Source organism: Heliangelus exortis, chromosome 18 (genome assembly GCF_036169615.1).
Source record: "Heliangelus exortis chromosome 18, bHelExo1.hap1, whole genome shotgun sequence".
In the NCBI taxonomy this organism is placed as follows: Eukaryota; Metazoa; Chordata; class Aves; order Apodiformes; family Trochilidae; genus Heliangelus; species Heliangelus exortis.
In genome coordinates this window covers 14,973,877-14,994,709 of record NC_092439.1, presented here as the reverse complement: position 1 = coordinate 14,994,709, position 20,833 = coordinate 14,973,877, and the positions used below count along the sequence as shown (strand labels likewise).

Sequence of the window (20,833 nt, the reverse complement as noted above, 5' to 3'; positions counted from 1 at the left end):
AAAGTGAATCTTCAAGGCAATCAATTGCCATTTCAGTCCTCCTGATGAGCATTACCTGAGTAGCCACATATTCACAGCTCCCATCAAAGTCATAAAATCTTCCATCAAAGGTGATATAGTGGCCACTTCCATATATCATACAAGTTCCATAACAAACATTTTTAGTGCAGCTCCACCCCCCTTTTTGGCAGGTACTAGAAGAGAGCAGAAGAGTTGAATTTCAGATGTCATGAGTGTGCTGTTTGGAACCCTGCAGAACAAACCAAGCTGCCTGATACAATGTGATGTTGTGCACAATAACCATTTCAGTATTAGAATATCTTAAGTCTCAATGTGAATAGTTCAGCCTGTCTTTAAGACATGATTTGTAACTCTAGACAGGTATGGTTTTTAGATTTGATAGCATTTATATTAAAAAAATAAGTGTACTTTCCCAATAAGAGCTGCCTATTGAAAACAGAGCTTTTCAAAATACTGGGTAATAAGCCCAGGATTTTGAATACAGTCTGCATTTCCTCAGATACCAAAAAGTGTGCCTGAAAATAAAGGTTTATATGTGCAGCCCTTGCAACCACTGTAGTACGTAAGCCTCCAGATGACTCTTGATTTACTGCATAGAATATATTCTAGAAAAAGAGTACAAAATTATAACTTACCAGGTGTTGCAGTCCACTGTAACTCTCTGTCCAGAAGAATACCACTGGTTGTTATGAACACATGGGCAGTCCTTCTCCTCAACACAGCCCCCTCTCCCATCATCAAAAAGACCTTCAGGACACACACAGCCTGAGACACACTCTGCCTGGAACTAAGGAATAGAAAATGAAAATGTTTGTTAATAAAAACACTCAGTTTTTTCCACTTATTCATAAGCATTCTGGTAAAACCTACATTTGTAACCAAACTAATATTGATTAGTTTTAGAAGATTTTTCTTCCTAGGTTTCTAATATTTTAATTTTTTTTTTTTTTTAATTGCCTAAGAACTGAAATGATATTTCACTTGGGAGGTATGATAAAGGGGAGGAAACACTGTGAGAAAAGAAAGGAGAACTAAGCCAAGGAGAAAAAACTGTTGGCTACAACACCATTTTCTGTGTTGCACTCTCAGGTTCAGAATGTAGCATAAAGGAATCATGATATTGCAAAAAATGGAGTACATACGTGCTCAGTTAGGGGAGTGTGACAGCTGAGTTGTGCAGGTGTTTGCCAACTCCACTCTGTGGATGCCTCACAGTCAAAGTAGGTCTTGTTAGAAGAACATTCTGTTGTTCTACCTGGAAGGCACATTGTGGGCTCAGTGACTCAAGAAAAGGCAAAAGAAATGTCTATGAAAGGTGGTAGCTACTGAGACAGAAATCTGTCCTCATGAAAGCTTTTTCTTAGGAGAAAATAAGATGCTCAGTGAAGACAAAACGAAGTGGGAATGCAGAACTCTTTCACAGAAAGATAAAAAACAAACATGCAAAATAAATAATTGGAGAATTCAAGTGGAAAGTTGAGGTTTGAGTTTGGAGTTTGGGTTGTGGTTTTTAATTTACTTTACAGAATGCAACTTACTTCTCAGTCTTACTGTCACTGAAGTGCACTGAACCTTTGCATTTCGGCAAACACTGGAAAAGAAGTGAGAGAAATCAAAGGGTTTGTTTATATAAATTTCAGTATTTATCACAGAGGTCCTGTGTAGCATCTAATGAGATTTCTAGGTGAACTCTACTGTAACCCAATCGTGAGTTTTCACTTGGAAAGAAAGGGTAGCAAGATTTTGGGCATAGGGGACAGAAAGATGATGTTTTAAGGAATGACAGCTATTCTAGTAAAGCTTGATTCTATTCTTTTTGATGAGTCAGGAAACAGATAGTAATGATAATTTAAATCAAAGTCTTCACACAATATACTTTCATCCCTATTTGCAGCTCTTACACTGCAAATTTATTGGCCTGTATGCTTCATTTGCCAAATGAGAGAAGGAAGTATTTCACCACTTGAAGCAAAGAGGTGCCAGAGTTCATTATCAAAATACCAGAATCATGAAAGTTGCTTTCAAAAGCCTATGGTACAGTAAATACATATCAAGGGGACCTTCCTTCAGTGGAAAACACAACCAATCTGTCTCTGACAGAAAAGGAGAAATCAATTTCACATTGTAGGTGTCCTTTTGTCTCCCTCTTACCCCTCTGCTCAGCAAAGCCCTGCTAAGAATGCAGCTTGAGTTCATCTGTGCAGGCAGGACTCAAACCCCCAGAGCTGCACTTCTCAAGTGTTCATAAATTAAATAAATAAATCTGCAGCAGAATGATGCTTTGCTCAGCCTGGAGATGGTGTGGGACATTACAAATGTTCACTAAAGCACCACAAGCAGCTAAAGCAGCTGATGGGTAATAAGCACATTTTAAAAGAGCTTTTACCCCCCTCCCCAGAGAAGAAGCCCCTGTGAAACATACCAACGTTCTCCATCTTTTGTGACATATTCCCCTGCCTCCAGGTAGGATCCCTTGTAGTAACAGGGGCAGCTGGAGATGGGCACACAGGCCCCCTGGTTATCCAGGTATGTGTTATATGGGCAGCCACAGCCATCCACAGGAGCAAAGTCTGGCAAGCAGTGCTTTTCACCATCAGCAAGGGAACGACAGGTTTGCTGGCACATTGTAAGGTTGTAAAGGAAGACTTGGTTCCCAGGGCAGGCAGACACTTCACTAGCTGGAGGGACAATAAATAAATTGATAAATAAGGAATGAAGGATTGGCAAGGTAACCTTGACATTTCCATTTTTGTTTCTTTGCCTGTGAATTATGTAAAAGTAAGTCCTCAGATTTTATTACAGTACAAATCTACTGTAAGTCACAAGTAATGCTATGCTAACTTCATTTACCATTTGAAGTATTTTTAACTGCTACCAGTAGTTTCTACTTTCATACCTACATGGGTTTCATACACCAGTAATCAGAGAGAAGGCAAGATCTAGGAAACTCAGCAACACAGCAGTTTGTGAAAAGCAAGCACAGTGATACACAAAGGCACTGGTAAACTAAGGCAATGTAGAAGCTTCATGGCATTATTATTTAAATGGGGAAAGAAGGCAAAAGTGCAAAATATTGCTTTCTACTTCTCCTTTAAGTCCACTGGACCTTTCTAAGATACTCCAAATCCCTTAACATTCAGATCACTGATAACCAGACCAGAGAGAACCTGTTTATTTCTCCTGACTAATTAATTCCAAAGGGAATACAGTTCCACTACTTACTGCAGACACTTTTTCTCCAGCCTCCCAGTATAATTCCTTTGAAAGCACAGGCTCTTGAGTAAGAGGACAGGGCAGCACACAAGCATTCTTCATTGTCTTCACATAGACAGGTGTCATATTTACATTTCTGAAAAAGAACAAAAGGATCAGTAATCCCACAAGAAACCAATGGACAACTCAGTTGATGTAAAGTATGTTCCAGGTACAAGCAAAGAATTAGCAATTTCTTCTTTTTTTTTCCTCAGGTAAGCTTCATTTTCTGCTCAACAGTGATGAGTATGGGGGAAAAAAAACCATTGAAATTCTGGTATGAAAATTATTTGGTGTTACGTTTCAACAAATACAGAAACCTAATACGTATTTACCTTTTTTTGCTTAGCTAAGAGCAAATAGTGTCTAAGACTAGACTTAAACTTTCTCTGCACACCTGCACCTCTTGCATCTTTTCAGTTCAAAATCCAGCCCAACAAAAATGCAGATTAAATACAAATCAAAACGTAAAAGATGAAAAGAAATCAACCTTTTTCTTCAGCAGCACTCTGTAAGAATCTCATCATAGGAGATGCTTTGGATGAGTGCTTTGCTGCCTCAGTTAATCACTGCAAAAACTTCACCAGCTCTTATGGGCAGGCTACTCAGTGTTGTGTTAAATGCTGGAACTGTGCTAAATGCCTTCAGCAATCTGTCTGAAATAAAGCACTACTAAAACCAGTGCTAGGTTGCAATACCTTATAGTATTCTGAAGGATCAATGGCCGAGTGACATCTTGCAAAAGGACCCTCTGAGTTTTTCAGCAAAGAGCACCAATGCTCAGCATAATTTGCTGCAAAATAAAAGGAGAAAAATGAAGTTATTGAATTTTAATCATTGTATTTACCTAACTTCCTTGTGCTACTTCTGGTTGTGTTGTCTCATAAACACAATGAACAATACCAATGAGGGAATTGTGTACGCTTTGGGGAGTGGAGAAATTACATGCAATCTCTGTACATATATTTTCTATTTTCTGATTCAGTTCTCTAGCAGTTGGATGCACAATCATAAAATTAAAAATCATATTTCACAACTGCAACTTCTCTACATGGAACTGTGGCAGTGCTTTCCATCTGGGGACCATACAGCTAAGTTAAACACAGTGATAAATAGTACTAGGGAATACAAGATGCTTTTGCAGAAAATACAAATGAATGATGTTGCTTCCCTATCTTCCAGCTCAGGATTCCTCTGCAATCACTTCATAAAATTTCAGTTCAATTTGGTGGGAAACCAGTCCTCATACTTTCAGAAACAAATTATTAATTTGATAGTCCTGTCAAAAAGCTTCAGTGCCACACTGCAACTCTTACAAGCCAGCTGCAGTAATCAGGAATAAACTGCTCTTTTTGCCCAAAGTCAACCCTCTGCCTTACCACTTTCAATGCTGAGACTGCAGGGGTCTTCCAGCTTTTCCACCTGATCTTTACAGGTGGACTGAGCTTTCCATAAATTAGCAAAGGCAGATCCTGTAGCTTCTACAAGCCCACTGGTTGTTTTAAAGTCATCACCTTCCATGCCATTAAAGTTTCCACAAAGACCTATTGAAAAAGAAATTCAACATTTTATCTAATTACTATTCATTCTTACTCTAAAAGGTCAAAGAGAAAGGGACAACTGATCACAAATACTAGAAACAGAAATTCATACAGGTGATTATTCCACCTCAATATTAATGCATGCCTTAAGAACTGAGTGCTTAGGAGCCCTGTTTTAAATGTTTAACCTACTGGGAAGAGCAGTCTTCATGAAGATGCCTCTGCCTCAGGAGATCACCACCCTGACCTCTATGCTTCCTGCTGGTTTTAAAACCACAAAATGCACCCAAAGCCTGGTTTTATGGATAGTTGAAAATTAACAAATATTTTAAGAAACATTCATTTACTGGCACTGGAGTGATAGGTCAATTCAATAGAAATAATAAAGATGCATTTCTAGTTTGCTTGAGTGAATTCCCTTTCAGTGTTTTGGGTTCTGATTTTAGTTTCCTGCCCCTGAATCATTAAGTAGCACAACTTATCTCCCATTTAAAAAACACATAACTCTACAGCTGTGAAACAGCCTGGCTTTCTCTTTTTTCCACTTGAAGAGATACTTGCCTTGAAGTTTTCCTTGAGCTGATTGATCCACAGTCACAAACAGCTGCATGACTGGAAGGAGCTGAATCTGCAGCTGAAGCCCAGAAGAGGTTTGTACAAGAAGGTAGGAAGAAGATGGCTTGAATACTGAGAAGCTGGCTGGAAAACAGGACATGAAACTGTGCAGTAAACACACAGGGAGGCTGCCAAGAGAAACTCTTCTTTCTAGATTCTGAGATATCACCTGTCATGAACACTCTGAGATTAATCTTACTGTACCTCTAAAAATCACTGGTAAAATACATACAGTGCTGGTCCTCACTGATTAACAAGATGATTCCCTGTAATGACTCAGCCCTGGAATCAGAACCAAATTCAGCTTTTCTGCAGTACAGCCTGAATGCCAATTCATTAATGCTGAGCAAGCTGAAGAGCAAGAGATTTTGTGAGAAAGTATTTTCCAAGCACTGTTGCATAGAGTAGCAGACACCTCTGCAAACAGACTGTCAGTCCATTAGTTAGTAGTCCAATAGACCCAATACTACTCCTACTAAAATGTTAGATGCTTATACATGAGTTAATCAATCCATTATAGAAAAATCAGCAGAACTGACATACAAATTCATGATGGAGAAGTTGGGCTTCCTAATTAGAATCACAGAACCAAAGAAAATGCTGATCTGGAAAGTTCTCAGCTGTTCCAAAATCTGGACAAATTTCCTATGCCTCTTTTCCACTTTTGCCTCTGAAAAAATTCACCACCAGATGAGAAGTCATCTGTGTGACACGAGGAACCAGGCTGTGCTCCATTACCTGACACATGAGGCACATTCACTGTCATCTCATTCAGCAGCACACTGCCATCTGATCTGAAAGCCACCACCTGTGGAAGAGCAAATGGATCAGTGAGGTTCCAGGGACTGAGAGGGAAATGAACTAATATACAGGGAGACTTTTTACACATTTAGACAGTGACTAGAGCTTGATTTCTTTGAGAGGAAGAATCTGTCTGAAAACTGAATGTGGCAGCAGACCTGGAGGATACAAGTGAGGTTCAGTCTTGCTGTTCAGTGTTTCATCTACACAATTTATAGCAGTAACAAAAGGTAAAGCTTCCGCATCTTGGCCTCAGCAAGTAAAAGAAAATATTGGGCCTTCAAGATCCATAGCAATTCCCTATAAAACATAGGCCACAGTTTCAGTGTAATTGTTTAGTATGATTCTGGCATGGCAAGAAAGCAGTTTATTAAACTTCCAATAAAATGCTACTGCAGAAACATAAAATGATGGGTTTCTGACATGGTTTGGTTTTGTACTAGTTATGCTGGTAATGATATGGAAGGCTAGAAACTTGGAAGGAAAAATATGAGTACATGTATGTAAAATTATTTGTAAATATAGTCTAGATATTCCTATAACCAAATGAAATTGAATGAAAATTTACTTATTTAAAAAGGTTGGATTGCATCACCATGCAAAGATGGGATCTCTTCTGAAAAAGATCTATAGAATTGTATCTGAGTAAAGTGGGATGGATGGATGGGTGGGTGGATGGATGGATGGATGGATGGAAGAATGGTACTTTTATTTCCATCCTGGAATGCAGTGACAATACTCACATAGCAAAGAGCAATAAAAACAAGAAGGGAAAAAGTCAGTTTATTTGAATATCATCTTTTGTTCAGTTTAGGTCTGTTCTGAGTTCTCAGGACAGAAGCCTGAGTTGACTTTCAGCCTGTCTGAGGTGCCTTATCTATCCACAGCAGCAGCTCCAGAACTACTCAGTGCTCCACAGTAAGGGAAATACATCAGTTTTCAGCAAATCTTGCAGAACTCACAAAACACTTACATTCTTTTTGTTGTCTGCTAACAGCACAACAGTCTTCAAACAGGTCTGCCTGAGTGTGGAGCCACAGGGAGCCAGCTCTGCCAGGAGAGCATGACTGTCATTTACAGCACCCTGCAAGCACAGGGAAAGAAATGCCCATTAATGCAATCAAAAATCTCACAAGAGGATTTCCAAAACAAGGACTAAAGTCACTGGTTACAATAACAATTACCATAGAACTTAGCCACTAAGCAATTTCAGCTGTGGCTCTGGAAGCTAAACCATCTTTCAAACCAATCCAGTGGTGTGATTTGTAGTCCAGCAAGATCTTTGTTGTTCACTAGAAGAACAGGTGCCAGATATTTTAGGGAGAGATGAATAAAATGCCTGCCCAGTCCTTTCCCTGACTTTGAGACTCAGACAGAGGAACAGCTATTACAGAACTAGCTGAGTTCTAATCCTGGGAACTAGTAATTTTTGCAGTTTACCCATCCATGCAGCTACAGCCATCCTTTGATTTCCTATATATGAAGGACTCCGTTGAATTATGACAGCTTTCCCTGGCCTCCTACCTGCCTGAGTTAAACGGCCATTGCAGTCATGTCCAGCCTCCCCTCAGGGTTATTACAGCCCATCCTGACCTTACCACTACAGCTTTTGGCATTTCTGCTTCCTTCATCCCTTAAAAAAATGAGGAAACCACCAAGTGGCAGCTGTCACACAGCACACAGACCCTTGCATTTTTAAGAGAGCCCTAGAGTACACCCAGTACCTTGGTCAGCACATAGTAACAGTCTCCATGGAAGGTGTATTTCTTCCCATCAAAGGTGGTGATATGGGAACCTCCTTCCACTGAGCATCTGCCTGGACAGGGTAAATCTTTGCATGTCCATCTGCCTGAATTACATGTGCTATAAACAGAAAAATAATCAAAGTTCATGGATACTGCCACAGCTTAGAGCACTGAAAGCATCTACAGGTATCTACCCAGCAAGCAACAAGATATCCCCAGTTGTTTTAAACTTAGCCCGAATTACAGGCTGAATTACAAGTGCTATAAACAGAAAAATAATCAAAGTTCATAGATACTACAGCAGCTTAGAGCAAGCATCAAGATATCCCCAGCTGTTTTAAATTTAGCATCCTTGGCCATTTCCTTAAGATTTTGCCTCTGTAGAATGCCATAAGACAAGAAACCTTTTCAAAAAATTGCTTGCACAACACAAACATGAAGTTCAGAACGTTTTGGGGAAGTCTCCTGTGACTAAGTGGGAGACTGGAAAATGCAGCCCCGTTTCCAGCATTCCAAGGAAGGGTATAAACAGCCCCCCATGGTCCTTACCATTCCTCACATTCATTGGTAATGCTTTCTCCAGGTGAATACTGCTTTCCATGGAGCTTGCAGTGGCACTGGCTAACAGGTATGCAGCCTTTTTCAGTAATATCATCATATACAGTTCCTGGAAAGCACAACAGGAAACTGTTCCAGCTCTTTCTGGAATAACCAATCTCCACAGAGGGGAAACTCAGAGAAGAGGAATGCTCTCAACTTGACATAGAAAGCAGAGGCTGAGATTATCAAAACTGTTTCTACTTGTTGTAATGTAAGACATGGAAAACACCTTTATCCAGCTTTGAAAATCTAAGTCTACCCACTTATGAAACTACACAGGGATGAAAAGCTTAGTGTAAGTATAGAAGAACAAACTCAGAATTTTACATGCTTAGATTTTCAGCCCTTCTGGCATATTCCACAGACTACTACTGTAATATTTCCTAAGGTTGACAATAACTCTGACATTATCCCCCACTGACCCCACATTATCACTCTCCAGGCAAATGATGTCCATTGTCTCAGAACTATTCAACCCCAAAATCATGATTTTCTATTAAAAAATCATAATTTAACTATAAAATTAATTAATTAATTAATCAATTGTTACCCACTTTTTAAAAACACTATAAATATGTTCTTGTAAGGGGGAAATAATGAGTAGTATTTGTTTTTAATATATAATTGGAATACATTTAATATTTCATTTATGACCTCTCTTGCCAGAGCTCTTTTATGTTTTTTCATGTATAACAAGTAAAATAACACTTGCCTTCAGGACAGAAACAGCCATCCATGTAGTGTTCCTCACAAAGGCTGCTGATCTCCAAGTGTGAGCATGTATCCATGCAGGGGGAGCTGCTTTCTTTATATATCATGGTATCAGGACAGGTCTTGGCTAAAGGAATGAGAACACCACCAGTTACTTTAGTGCAAATCCCATCACTCCTCAGAAACCACTGATGGCACCCCCTGCACTCCCCAAGCCAGAGATGTCCCGTGGCAAAACGTGTTGATCTGATGCTGAACTGCCTTCCCTGCTTTTTGTGGTTATCAGTACTTTTATGGTTATTTATTTGTTATTTTTATGGTTATTGTTATTATTAGTTTGGTCTCAAATAGATCAAATTATTCCAGATAATTTGTAGCACCAGACCTGACATTTTTTTTGTGGAAACAGTTTGGTTTTTTTACTTGCTGAAAAAGAATTCTTAATAACAAGGGTAACAGAAGAAGAAAACAGGAAGGACACAGTATGTGCTTTATTGCACTCCCAGTGTGGAATTTAAAAAACATGCGTAGAGTTTTAGGGAAAATAAAATAAAATAAAATAAAATAAAATAAAATTAAAATGTTTCACAGTTCTACATCCAGGAAACGCTTGTTTCTTTGTAACAATTTTTTAGGTGCTTACGGCAGAAGTTTTGCGTCCTCCATTCCCCGGGCCGGCCCCCCGCGTGTGAACACTGCCGGGAGTACTCGGAGATGGTGCTGCAGAGGCAGAAGGAGTCCTGGCTCCCCCCGCAGGAACACTTGTCCTGCATGCAGGCCTGGATGTACATTTCCAGGTTCAGCCGCAAGCGACAGTCGGCGAAGGCCGGGGAGGTCAGCAGCCTCTCACACTCATCACGCTGAGAAGGAGGAAGAATATTGAAGAGATTGTGAGCACCTGAGCTTCCAGACACTCCCTGCCTTGTCGTAAAAACTCTTGTTTTCTGAGGGAGAAAGGTTACTCAAGGAAAGAAGAAGCCGTTTACCCTGGGAGGGACAAACCTTCCCTGTCCTGATTCCCTGTGGATGTGTCCGTGCAGCCAAGCAAGGTTCTCACCACTGGGATACTCACATGCTCAGTACAGCTGGGAAGAGCCCGGGTCTCATCAGGATCTTCACATCTGTCCCCAGGTTTGCTGATCTTCTGTAAGTTCCCATATGTAATTGAGTTGTAGCTCTCAACTATGAGGGGGAAAAAAAACGCCAAAAAGGACTTGCTGAGCCCCCAAAATTGGCAGTGACACCCCTACTGATCACAGAGAGGTTTTATGCTATCAAATATGCCTGCCAGACACAGAGCTCTGCCCTGAATTCTGTCTGGGCATGCTTAAAAGTGCCAAGTGGTGACAAGAAAAGAAGGCTAGGAGAGAAAAGGACAAGATGATTCATCTGGAATAAAATAATATCAGAGCAGAAATGCAGCAATGGAACATAATGAGGCAGTCACAGAAATCTCTGAGGTGAAACTTGCTCTCCTGTGATGCTCTCTCATCCTACCTGCTGCCTGTAGGACCACTCACCTCCCTTGATAAACTCATCATAGATTGGAACTCCATTGTAATCCCCACAGAGACCACAGGTATGGTTATTAAATTTGCTGTCCAGTTCCACCTAGGTAATGGGAAGAATAAGAAAAAAACAGAAAAGAATTATCTGGAGCATGAAAACATTCCAAAGCATTCCCTGAAAGGCAAGCTGCCAAGTGACAGGAGCGATGGTGAACTCAGAACTCTTAGGAAAGTCACTAGTGCAAATAAATTTATAACATTTTTAATAAACACAAAGATGCAAAAAAAGCAACATGGAAGACAGAAAGAAGTAACTGAAACTCCTGAATTTCAATAATGGCAGTAACCACCATGGGGATAATGGTGAAAAGAAAGGCTTTCTTAAAATCACAGGACTCCATTTTTCTCCTTTTTTTCCCCTACTGGGATAAAATTTAAGTTTTGTTATGAATTAGAGAAGTTGGTTATGGCAGTCAAATGAAGGAAAATGCAGACTGGATTGTGGGGGTGTGATAGCACAAACTTTAGCTATTTCTCAGAAAGCTGCTTCTTCCTTTCCTGACACCAGTGAGATCATCTTCATGGCATGCTGCTGCCTCTGTCACATTGCAGAGAAGTTAATTTTATGCTTTTAAAACAAATTACTCCTCAGTGGGATGAGTCAGCCCAACACTCTCACACTGTTCAGTTCCTGACATTCTGCTTCTGTTCAGTACCCAGCAGTCTGTGAAACCAGGAAAGACCAATATAAAATACTTGGATCCTGCTCACCATCAGTGCATCTTCCTGATTCCATATCAGGATCAGGCCTAGTTTGGCATAAACCTTGGTGTAAATGTCATTGCTCTCAATGAGCAGACCAGAGCTGTAGTAAGGTGTCTTCACACTAGGAAGAAAATCAGAGACTTTGTATTAGTAGAGAAACATAAAGAGGTCAGGAATGCCTATAATTAGCCAAATACCTTAATGAATAGAGGAACCAATCCCTGTCTACCTGATCCTAACTACACAGGATGCCTTGCTTTAATGAGGCATAAAATCCTCTTCCTGACACTTGACACAGTAACTCATTGCCTTTGAAAGGAAAAGCAACTTCAGAGGCAAAGCCTCTCCAAGGGTTCTTTAAGAAAAAAGTTGAAATGTCATATCCTGGGAAAACCCATGATCTTTGTGGTGTTAGCAGAGGATATTCAAACACTCACTGATAACTTATTTTAAGGAAAAAAGTAACACCATAACTGGAAGCTTTTCTTTACCAGAAGACTTGACAACCATTTCAGAGGGAATAAATGTTCCTTTGCAAGAATCTTCCTCCCCAAGAAATAATTCAAAAAGAAAGATACAGGGACTGTTCACAAAAAACTGAACCCCCCATGCAGCAAAAAACTATTTTGCAATTCAGAAGAGATCTATTGCTTTATGAAAAGTATCTGAAATAAAAATATGCTTTGTTTGAGAAAAACAGTTTTAAAGGATTTCTAAACTTTTTTGGTTTTGTGGAGTTGTTTTTAAGACCTGAGTACACAATAAAGTGACTCTTAATTTGGCACAAAAATGCATTTTTTATAACCTCATGCCATTTTGTCATACATTCTGATATGATCCTTAGGAAACTGAGTGTTATTTTCTATCTTTGAAAGTATTTTCATTGAAGAGGCCTCCAAACTGCAGAGTTAAAGCTGAGTTCTGTACAAAACCCAGTCCTGCAATGACAAGGGAAAGGTGCTTTTTAATTATTCTAAGTCATGCCAACAGTTTCTTCCATCTTCAGAACTATTCCTTAAGCTGTAACTTGCTTCACTTGTTTCAGAGTGTAGATATAAACACTACAACAAGTAGTAAGACACCACTTGGCACCAGTTATTGTGCCAGATTTGTTCCTTGTGCTACCATGTTTGAGGAGGACAAAGTATTTTGACCTCCATTATATGTTATAAACCCTTGAGGAATAACCATTGGTTCATAAAGAACTGTTCATTAATATAGGGATAAAAACACTTCTCTTCTGCTACAGTTCTGCTAATGAGAGAAAAAGACTCTGGAGAAATGCATCTTCATTTTTGGGATTTACCAGATCTCCTACTGAGGTAAACTCAAGGTGATACAATAAAACAAATGAAACTATGATGGTGAAAGGTCTCATGACCTGCACTGCTTCCTGCACAATCAGAAAATGAATATAAACTCAAACCTATTCCTGACTGGCATTTAAATCACCCTTTATGCCAGTGCAGAAATGATTATTGATACTGAAGTCCCTCCTCAAAGCCAGTTTTATCCTAGAATTCAAAGGGCTTTTGTTTTGGTTTGGTTTTGGGTTTTTTTTTCCTTTTGCTTGTGGAAATGCAGTTATCTGAATGCTATACAGACAGCTGTGTAAAGAATCAATCTTGTTTTCATCCTCCCTGCACATTATCCTGAAATACTAAAGGCACTTACATCCTCCCATCCACCACAGCCAGCTTGGGTCTCAGGTACACTGTGACATCCTTGATTTTTATCAGAATGTACTGGATCTGAGGGTGGTTGTTGCTGCTCAGAGCACGTTGGATGTGGACAGAGAACTCCTTGTAAGACTCTCGGCAGTCAGAGGCAAAGTTGTACTCGCAAATGCCAGGGAATTGGTAGATGTCTCCATCAAAAGTTTTGAAATGGTTGTTCCCCCAGGTGCTGCAGACATAGTGCCCGTGGTTTCTTGTCCTCCCTGTAAAGTGGTGATAAAGAAATAGGCATGAAAAAGTGAAATGAGCAAGCTGGCATCAAGCTTCCACAGCTCTCAGGCCTTGGCAAGTGTTTCCCTCTGAAGCAGAGGATGCAAATCTCTAATGGAAAATAAAACCTTGGGAAATACTGCTGAGAGCTGGGCACATCTTGTCATCTTCAGTGAGGTGAAGGATGGGGAAAATTCACCCTCTGACCACTCCCAAGCTGGTGCACCAGGGCAATGCAGCAGTGCTCTGCCAAACATATTAATTTATTCTGAATCACAGTGTTGTTTTCAGCACCAGTAAATATTTCTAAGGGCTGTTTTCTTCCCTGATGCAACATGCACTGGAAAGGAAACAGGAAACCAAAGAAATACCACTCCTACTCTGAAAGGCAAGTAAAACTAAAGTTATGAAAGGACTTGTGCACAGGAATTTTTAAAGAATTCCTTATTTTCTTAACAGAAGGAGTGATTTCTACAACTACAGAATAGAAATTCTTCAGGAGATAGACCAGAAAAAAACATACAAAATAACACAGCACCTGATACACCTCAAGATGTTGTAGATGAGGGGTGAACATAAAAAACTGAGCATACTTTGGATGCTTGTCAAATTAACAACAGCACACATGCCACTACAGAAGATTTTCTGGCAGTGCTTGGTTTGAGAAAGCAGCACAAGCACGGGGACCCCAGAGTGACCCCAGTTTGTGGGTATCAGCCAGCCCACATCCATCCAGCCCAGCAGAGGGAAGGCTGCACAGAGGTTCTCCCAGAGCTCACAGCAGGAGAATCCCTTCCTCCCTCTGCTGAATTCAAGACACAGAAGGCCAAGGTCAATACCTCAAACACGATCACTGCACAAGATTCATCACTTTTTCCCCCCAGAACAGTTTTTTTTCAATGAAAGCTTCACTTCAACACTTCAAAGTTGATAACAAAGGGATTAAATTAGAGCTTTTTAAAGATGGACTAATAATGTCCTGAATGACAAAATTGGTTTTGTCCAATGTTACTACATTCACTTTTTAAAGAAAGCATTTATATCATTCCAAAGCAATCAAATGCTCAACCATCCACCTGCAGTAGATGCAGGCACTGAACTCCCCAAACAGAGCACTCCCTACCTGTTCTGGCTCAGCCATGTACCCTCAGTAACTGAAGAAATTTAAGGCACCTTAAAAAAAACTCTGGTATCTTCTTAAAATGCACTACACCTCCTTCTACCTCTGCAGTGGTATTTTAATTCTCTTCCCCCTTTCCAGGATGCTCCCATTTAATTTCTAGGGCTTACCTTTCCTTATTTCACTGGCATAGGAAAGAGCCAGCCAGAGCAGAAACAGGCTGGGAGCTCTTAGCCCCATGGTGGCTGAGGCAGGTGAACTGGGAGCTCCACTGAAAACTTTTCTTTATATAATATCCATTGATGCAACTGATTCTATCACAGGGGAGGAGATACAAAGGGAGGAAGAAAGAGGAGGGGTAAAAAAAAAATAGGCGTGATATTTACAGAAGATAAGAAGTAAACAGACAGGTATTTTTCACCATAAATGAAGGAATTTAATATGCAGGAAATGGTACAATATTGATTCAGTAATCATGCATTTTTTTATTGCTCCATTTCTTCTGCAGGATGCTGGGCTCTTAAAGTCTTTAAATGCTCACGCCAAGTTTACCTTTCAGTAACTCCTATAACAAATAAGGAATTTTGGAGTTGCTGAACAAACACATCCATGCAGAAGGATGAGATACCCTCAAGGAAAGGATTTTTGGTTTGCATCATCACATAGAATGGTAGCTGTAGAAATTAAAAAATGCTTGTGAAGCACCTTGTAGACAACAGTAACCCTTACAAATGAAAATTGTGCACCATGCATTGGAAAAGGATTTTGCAGGCAATTGCTGGATTCCTTTCATTTGTAAAGCTCCAAACCTGTGTACAGCCCATCCTGCATATTGTGCCCAATTGACATGGGGTGACCAGGTAAATTCAAGGAATTCACAGCAAAAGAGATGCTGTATTGAACACTGACATGGTGCAACAGGGGCTCCATCAAAAAGCTTGTAATTTTTCATAAAATATTAAGCTCTAGGGAGAGGGGAAGAAAAAACCAAACAAAACATTACTGTCCAGACTGAACAATAACTATTTTCAGATAGAGTCCCCCTAAACTGCTTGTTTTCATCAACCTTCTACATGAATGATAAATTTACAGTCTACTGCTCCATGTCAGGGTCAGCTTTGCTTTTCTTGCAGAAAAAGTTGAAAAGGGTCCTTGGAAGAAGAAGAAAGCAGCAAACAGACCCAGGAACCAGTTCAGAATGGTGCTTCAGAAATCCATCATCTCCATGTGCACTGTATTTTACTCTGAAAAATTCCTTTGAGGAGGTGTTTCTGCAGCTCTTTTCAGAATACAAAACACAGGTAAAATTCTCTTATTTTAACAGATCTTTTACCACAGATGCTTCATAGCCCCAAAAGGGTTTTACTTCTTTCAGCTCTCAGGCAAAGCTCTATATTTTCTCATCAAAAGTTTCTCAGTGCAGAGAAACTTTTCTTTCTAGAAAGCTCTAATCCTCTTAATTTTTCAGGGTGTTCCTTACCAACCAGAACTTTGAATTTTGTGAAACACAAGGAAACTCTTCACTTTGCCCTTTTGGCTGCTCTAGTCAATGAGAAGCACCTTTTTGTCCTAAAGGCATGGTTTTAGCAGCTGTTTTATTTGCTATTTTTTATCTCAAGTACAGCCTAGCCTCAACCCAGACATCTTCTCATTTTCCCTCAGTGTATCTCAAAAGGGCATCACTCACTCAACTCTCCTGTCTGAAATTAAGTACTTGTCCTTTTCTCCTCTGGAAGCCAATCACTACAAGAATATAAAATTTATTTTGCATCTTGGAAAACAGAAATAAAAGCAGCAGTAAACCACTACAGGAAAGTATTTAGAGTGAAAGTAAGGAATGCTGACTACAGGGATGGTCAGTCCTACAGCAGGGCTAACTTCCTGTGACACCTTGGAGACAGCGCCCATCTTCGAATTTTCTTTCTTAGTTGAAACTCTCAATTCAGAAAAGTTTCCTAAAAATACTTAGGAGATTCTTGAAGGACTTTATTTTGAGCTTTCTTTTCCTCCCTGTGTTTCTTCCAGATAGTAGCCTGTATCTACTATTGATACAGAAAAAAAAGTGTCTCCATGGCTTAATTCATACAGAGATTTTGCAGACTCTATACACACAGCAGACCTGACCCTTTTTTAGATTAAACTGGATGTGTATACTCAAAAGTATAAGTTGGAAACTTGCATATTTTCCATTCAGGTTTCTTTGCTACGCACCTTCTAGATCTGGAAGCAACCTTATTCATTTCTGGAACTGTGAAAGATCATCATGGGGAAGAACTTCTTCCTAAATTCCAATCTATGTCTCCCCTCCTCCAGTTTGAATCCATCACTCCCTGGCATCCTAAAAAGTCCCTCCCAGCTTTCTTGTAGCCCCTTCAGACACTGGAAGGCCACAATGAGGTCTCCTTGGAGCCTTCTCCTCTGCAGACTGAACAACCCCAACTCTCTGTCTTCACAGAAGCTGCCCCATTCCTCAGTTCAGTGTGGTGATTGTTTTCTCCTATGCATGGTAGGAGATGCTCCTTTCTTTGGGTGGTAAGGACAGGTCTGACCCCTGGAAGAGCTTCTCCTAGCAAAGCATGACTGAATTTTAGCAGCTGGTTTTCTCTGCTCCAGCTCTGGCCAGCCTGCACAGGGAGCACCATTCCTTCCTGGGCTGCAAAACTAAACCAGGACTATTTTCTTTGTCCAATTTTTTCTTCTCTGACTGACAAATTCTCATTGTTTCTTCTTCTAACAAAGAGGAAGCTGTGGCTTGCTGTGCCATCCCAAACTGGAGAGTCACAGAAAGCGATGTGCTTTTGAGCACTGAGACCACTGTCACAGAGCTTGGACTTAAACTTCCATGGCTGTGCTGATATGAGAAGTGACCACAGGTTCTTATCTTCACAGTTCCTAAGTATTTGTACTTTTGCCATTAGAAAGCATCTTTAAAAATACCATCTTTGTTTCCTTATTGCCAGAAGAGTAATGAGCCTGCCTACCAGCTGCTTTATAAGCCTTTCAGAAATAATCAATATTTGAGGTAGACAATCATAGTCTATTTCAGTTCAAGCTCAGCTACATTACAGCCTGTTGGATTACACATTTAATCCAGAAGAATCTTACTGTTAATCATAGTTAACTTTTCCTCCATATGCAAGCATTAATTTATTTACTATAAATTGATGATCTGAACTAATCAATGAACTTTGGAAAAAAAAAGATACTTCTGCTTTAGTGTCTTTGCCTTAAGCTTAGATAAGTTCTCTACATCTGACTTGACCTGTCTGGAACTTCATGCTTTTGGTCATCTTAGTCAGAAGTCATCTTCCTCTTTCCAACAACACCTCCTCATTTGCCTTTAATACCAATGACACTTCCCACAGTTCTACATGCACTTCAAATCCTCCCCTGAGAAAACTGAGGACAAATGGAATCCTAACTGGATGAAAACTGTCACTGTGTAAGTGGCATCACCAGAAGAAGTGACAAGAAGGAGTGTTTTCCTGTCTAGATCCCACTGCTGAGTCTAAACAAAGCCAGATTTTCAAAAGTTCCTAAAGCCCATGGGTAAAACCAGAATTTCCTACAGTCTTCCACCATAAGCCTGAGCTCTAAACCCCAACACCAGTGCTACAACAACAACAGTGGCAAAAGGCAAAGCTAGAATTCAAAGTTGAAAAAAAATGTGATTGTATGATAGGTGTGTTTGTTGCAGATGAAGGAGAGAAAAAATGTGGTTTGAGCCACAGCTGTGACAACGTATTGAGCATTTCCCTACTCTTAAACTATTATGAGATTATTTCTGATCATTCAACCAGCATAGCTAACTCTTAATGCTTGTATTCATTACAGTGCAAGTAGAAGAAAATGACCTCTATGGAAAAGATATATTGTTTTTAAGATAAAATGAAGCAGACGCTTGGTTAGACTCACTGTTTTAGCAAGACTAAATAATTTTTCAAGAATTTGAAGCCTGTTTCTATCTGTTAATATGCAAAAAGGAAACCTCATTGCAGTCTTGTTACAGCAATCCCAGGATGACCACTATACAAATACCTCAGAAAGAACAATAATTACACATGGTGACCAAATTTTTTTCCATATCTGCTTTTGTATTTCTGACTTGCTGCTGACCACAGGCTGTCAAACCAAGCAGCAGTGGTCTGTCAGTAGCTCTGTAGAAGTAGCCATGGGATTTTGTTCTCCCAACAGATCAGAGCCCCATCAAGCCTGGCCTTAAAAACTTCCAGGGATGGATGGGGCTGCCACCACCTCTCTGGGCAACCTGTGCCAGGGTCTCACCACCCTCATGGGGAAGAACTTCTTCCTAACTTCCAATCTAAATCTCCCCTCCTCCAGTTTGAATCCATCACTCCCTGACATCCTAAAAGTCCCTCCCCAGCTTTCTTGTAGCCCCTTCAGACACTGGAAGGCTTCTCCTCTGCAGACTGAACAACCCCAACTCTCTGTCTGTCTTCACAGCAGAGGTGATTTCCTTCTTTAAATGGTCTGGCATAGAAATTTTAAGACAGATTCAACTTTTCCTGTTTTGCTTAACTCTTGATGGAATGGCTTGCTGAACAGTATGTAGCCAACACTTCTAGTGACATGACAGGATTTTGTAACTTTAAGATTTAAGATGAAATACCTGAGCTAAACAGTATTCTGAGCCATGGTGGAACTGTGGTAGGACACTACAGAACTCCAGCTCACTGGCACAGACATGTAGTCTTTGGTCTTCCTCCTCCTCCTCCTCTCATCAAATATCCTACTGGTACAATTTACTACACTTGCCATACTTACAGTAACCTTTAACTTATTTCTGTCATGTAAATAAGCTGTTACATAATTAATGGTGCCTTCTGTTGTGTGTGAGAGGGAAAAACTACGTCAAATGCAAGAATACATCTGACTCACCTGGAGTCTGCCAGCTGCCAGGCAAGCTTTCCAGCACCACTTATAACTTGACTTCTGAATCATCAAAAGGCAACACTGTGAATAAAAGTGTCTGCTGAGAAACACTTGGAGAGCTGCTGCCTCCCAAACATCCAAGGAGAAAGAATGAGACAACAATCAGAAATATTGCCCTTCACACATTCCATGATATTTTGCACTCTTTGTGCTTGTTTTCCACCATTTTTCAGTATTTGAATTGGATCACTTGTTAAGGTGCCTTATGAAAGGGAAAATGTAGAAAACAAAACCAGGAGGAAAACAAACAAAAAAAAGTGATATCTGGAATCTACTGGGGCTACCTACCTTCAGATCTATGAAGGGGAAGATAAAGACAACTTGGGGGAAATATTCTGATGATCATTTCAAATGATAGGTAGTTGATGTACAGAATTATTGTTTCCCAGAGTATCAGGGAGCTCACAGTTTTTATGTATGGGTCCACACAAACCCCTGTCCCAGTATTTACAACTGCAGAATTAAACACACACCCAAATATAGAGAACCACAGGTATATTTAGGCAATATACAGAAAAGGCTCAAAATGAGATGTACCACTCAGCATTCTGAACAAAGAGCTGCCTGGGCCAGGCAAGATGAAAATCCCCTCAAAAAAGGATTTTAGTCTGAATTGCATTGTTTTTCTGTGGACCATGACTAATAGCTTCATAGACAGGACTCTCTCCATGGACATGGCTGCTTTATGCATTTCAAAAAAACAGACTTTTCTCAAAATTATGCCTGAGGAGGACTCTTTTTATTTCATTTTACAGCTCACTGAGTACTCATTCAGTGAGGAGTGGGTTCCTTCCTGAATACTTGGGTTGTAAAGCTCCCTGTTACTTCTGAAACTCTTCAACATTGCACAGAATCCTTCAGAGTTTCCCTGCTCTGAAGACAAAGCAGGAGTGAGCATGACTCTACACTGCAGAAATTAGAGGGACCTGCTGAAGAGAAGAGGGAGGAGGGACATGGTCTCAGGCAATCCAAGCATTTGATATAAAATACAGCTCATGCCCTGGGAACAGAAACTTTGGTGTGGATATAAATTTGAATAGTTTAAGGTAATTTACAAAGATGTTTCTCAGTTTATACAAAGAGATGAATAAATAAATAAATAAAAACTTTAATTATTCTCTTGACCTGAATGGTAAGACTCAGTTGAACTTAACCACAGCAAGGTGTTGCTGATTTGTAAGAGCACACAGAATGTGGATAACAGTGTAAAATCATCCTTCTCTGCCCAGTCTGAGGAACAGTTATTTGCCTGCCA

General features: G+C 40.0%; 1 protein-coding gene across 1 annotated transcript in view; it reads right to left on the bottom strand.

Annotated features, from left to right (window-relative positions):
* Nucleotides 1-14,901, bottom strand: part of LOC139804610 (mucin-2-like) — a 47,133-nt gene extending 32,232 nt beyond the window's left edge. Inside the window, exons 1-20 of the mRNA XM_071762034.1 lie at nt 14,796-14,901; nt 13,234-13,498; nt 11,566-11,680; nt 10,807-10,897; nt 10,359-10,468; nt 9,930-10,146; nt 9,288-9,413; nt 8,525-8,642; nt 7,955-8,093; nt 7,204-7,314; nt 6,168-6,237; nt 5,376-5,513; nt 4,653-4,817; nt 3,972-4,066; nt 3,244-3,370; nt 2,444-2,699; nt 1,560-1,612; nt 1,164-1,276; nt 657-808; nt 56-194 (exon numbers count right to left, since the gene is read on the bottom strand). Coding sequence (XP_071618135.1) covers nt 56-194; nt 657-808; nt 1,164-1,276; nt 1,560-1,612; nt 2,444-2,699; nt 3,244-3,370; nt 3,972-4,066; nt 4,653-4,817; nt 5,376-5,513; nt 6,168-6,237; nt 7,204-7,314; nt 7,955-8,093; nt 8,525-8,642; nt 9,288-9,413; nt 9,930-10,146; nt 10,359-10,468; nt 10,807-10,897; nt 11,566-11,680; nt 13,234-13,498; nt 14,796-14,865 — 2,670 coding nt within the window. The 5' untranslated portion in view covers nt 14,866-14,901. The remainder of the gene's footprint in view (nt 1-55; nt 195-656; nt 809-1,163; nt 1,277-1,559; nt 1,613-2,443; nt 2,700-3,243; nt 3,371-3,971; nt 4,067-4,652; nt 4,818-5,375; nt 5,514-6,167; nt 6,238-7,203; nt 7,315-7,954; nt 8,094-8,524; nt 8,643-9,287; nt 9,414-9,929; nt 10,147-10,358; nt 10,469-10,806; nt 10,898-11,565; nt 11,681-13,233; nt 13,499-14,795) is intronic.
* Nucleotides 14,902-20,833: the final 5,932 nt, after the last annotated feature.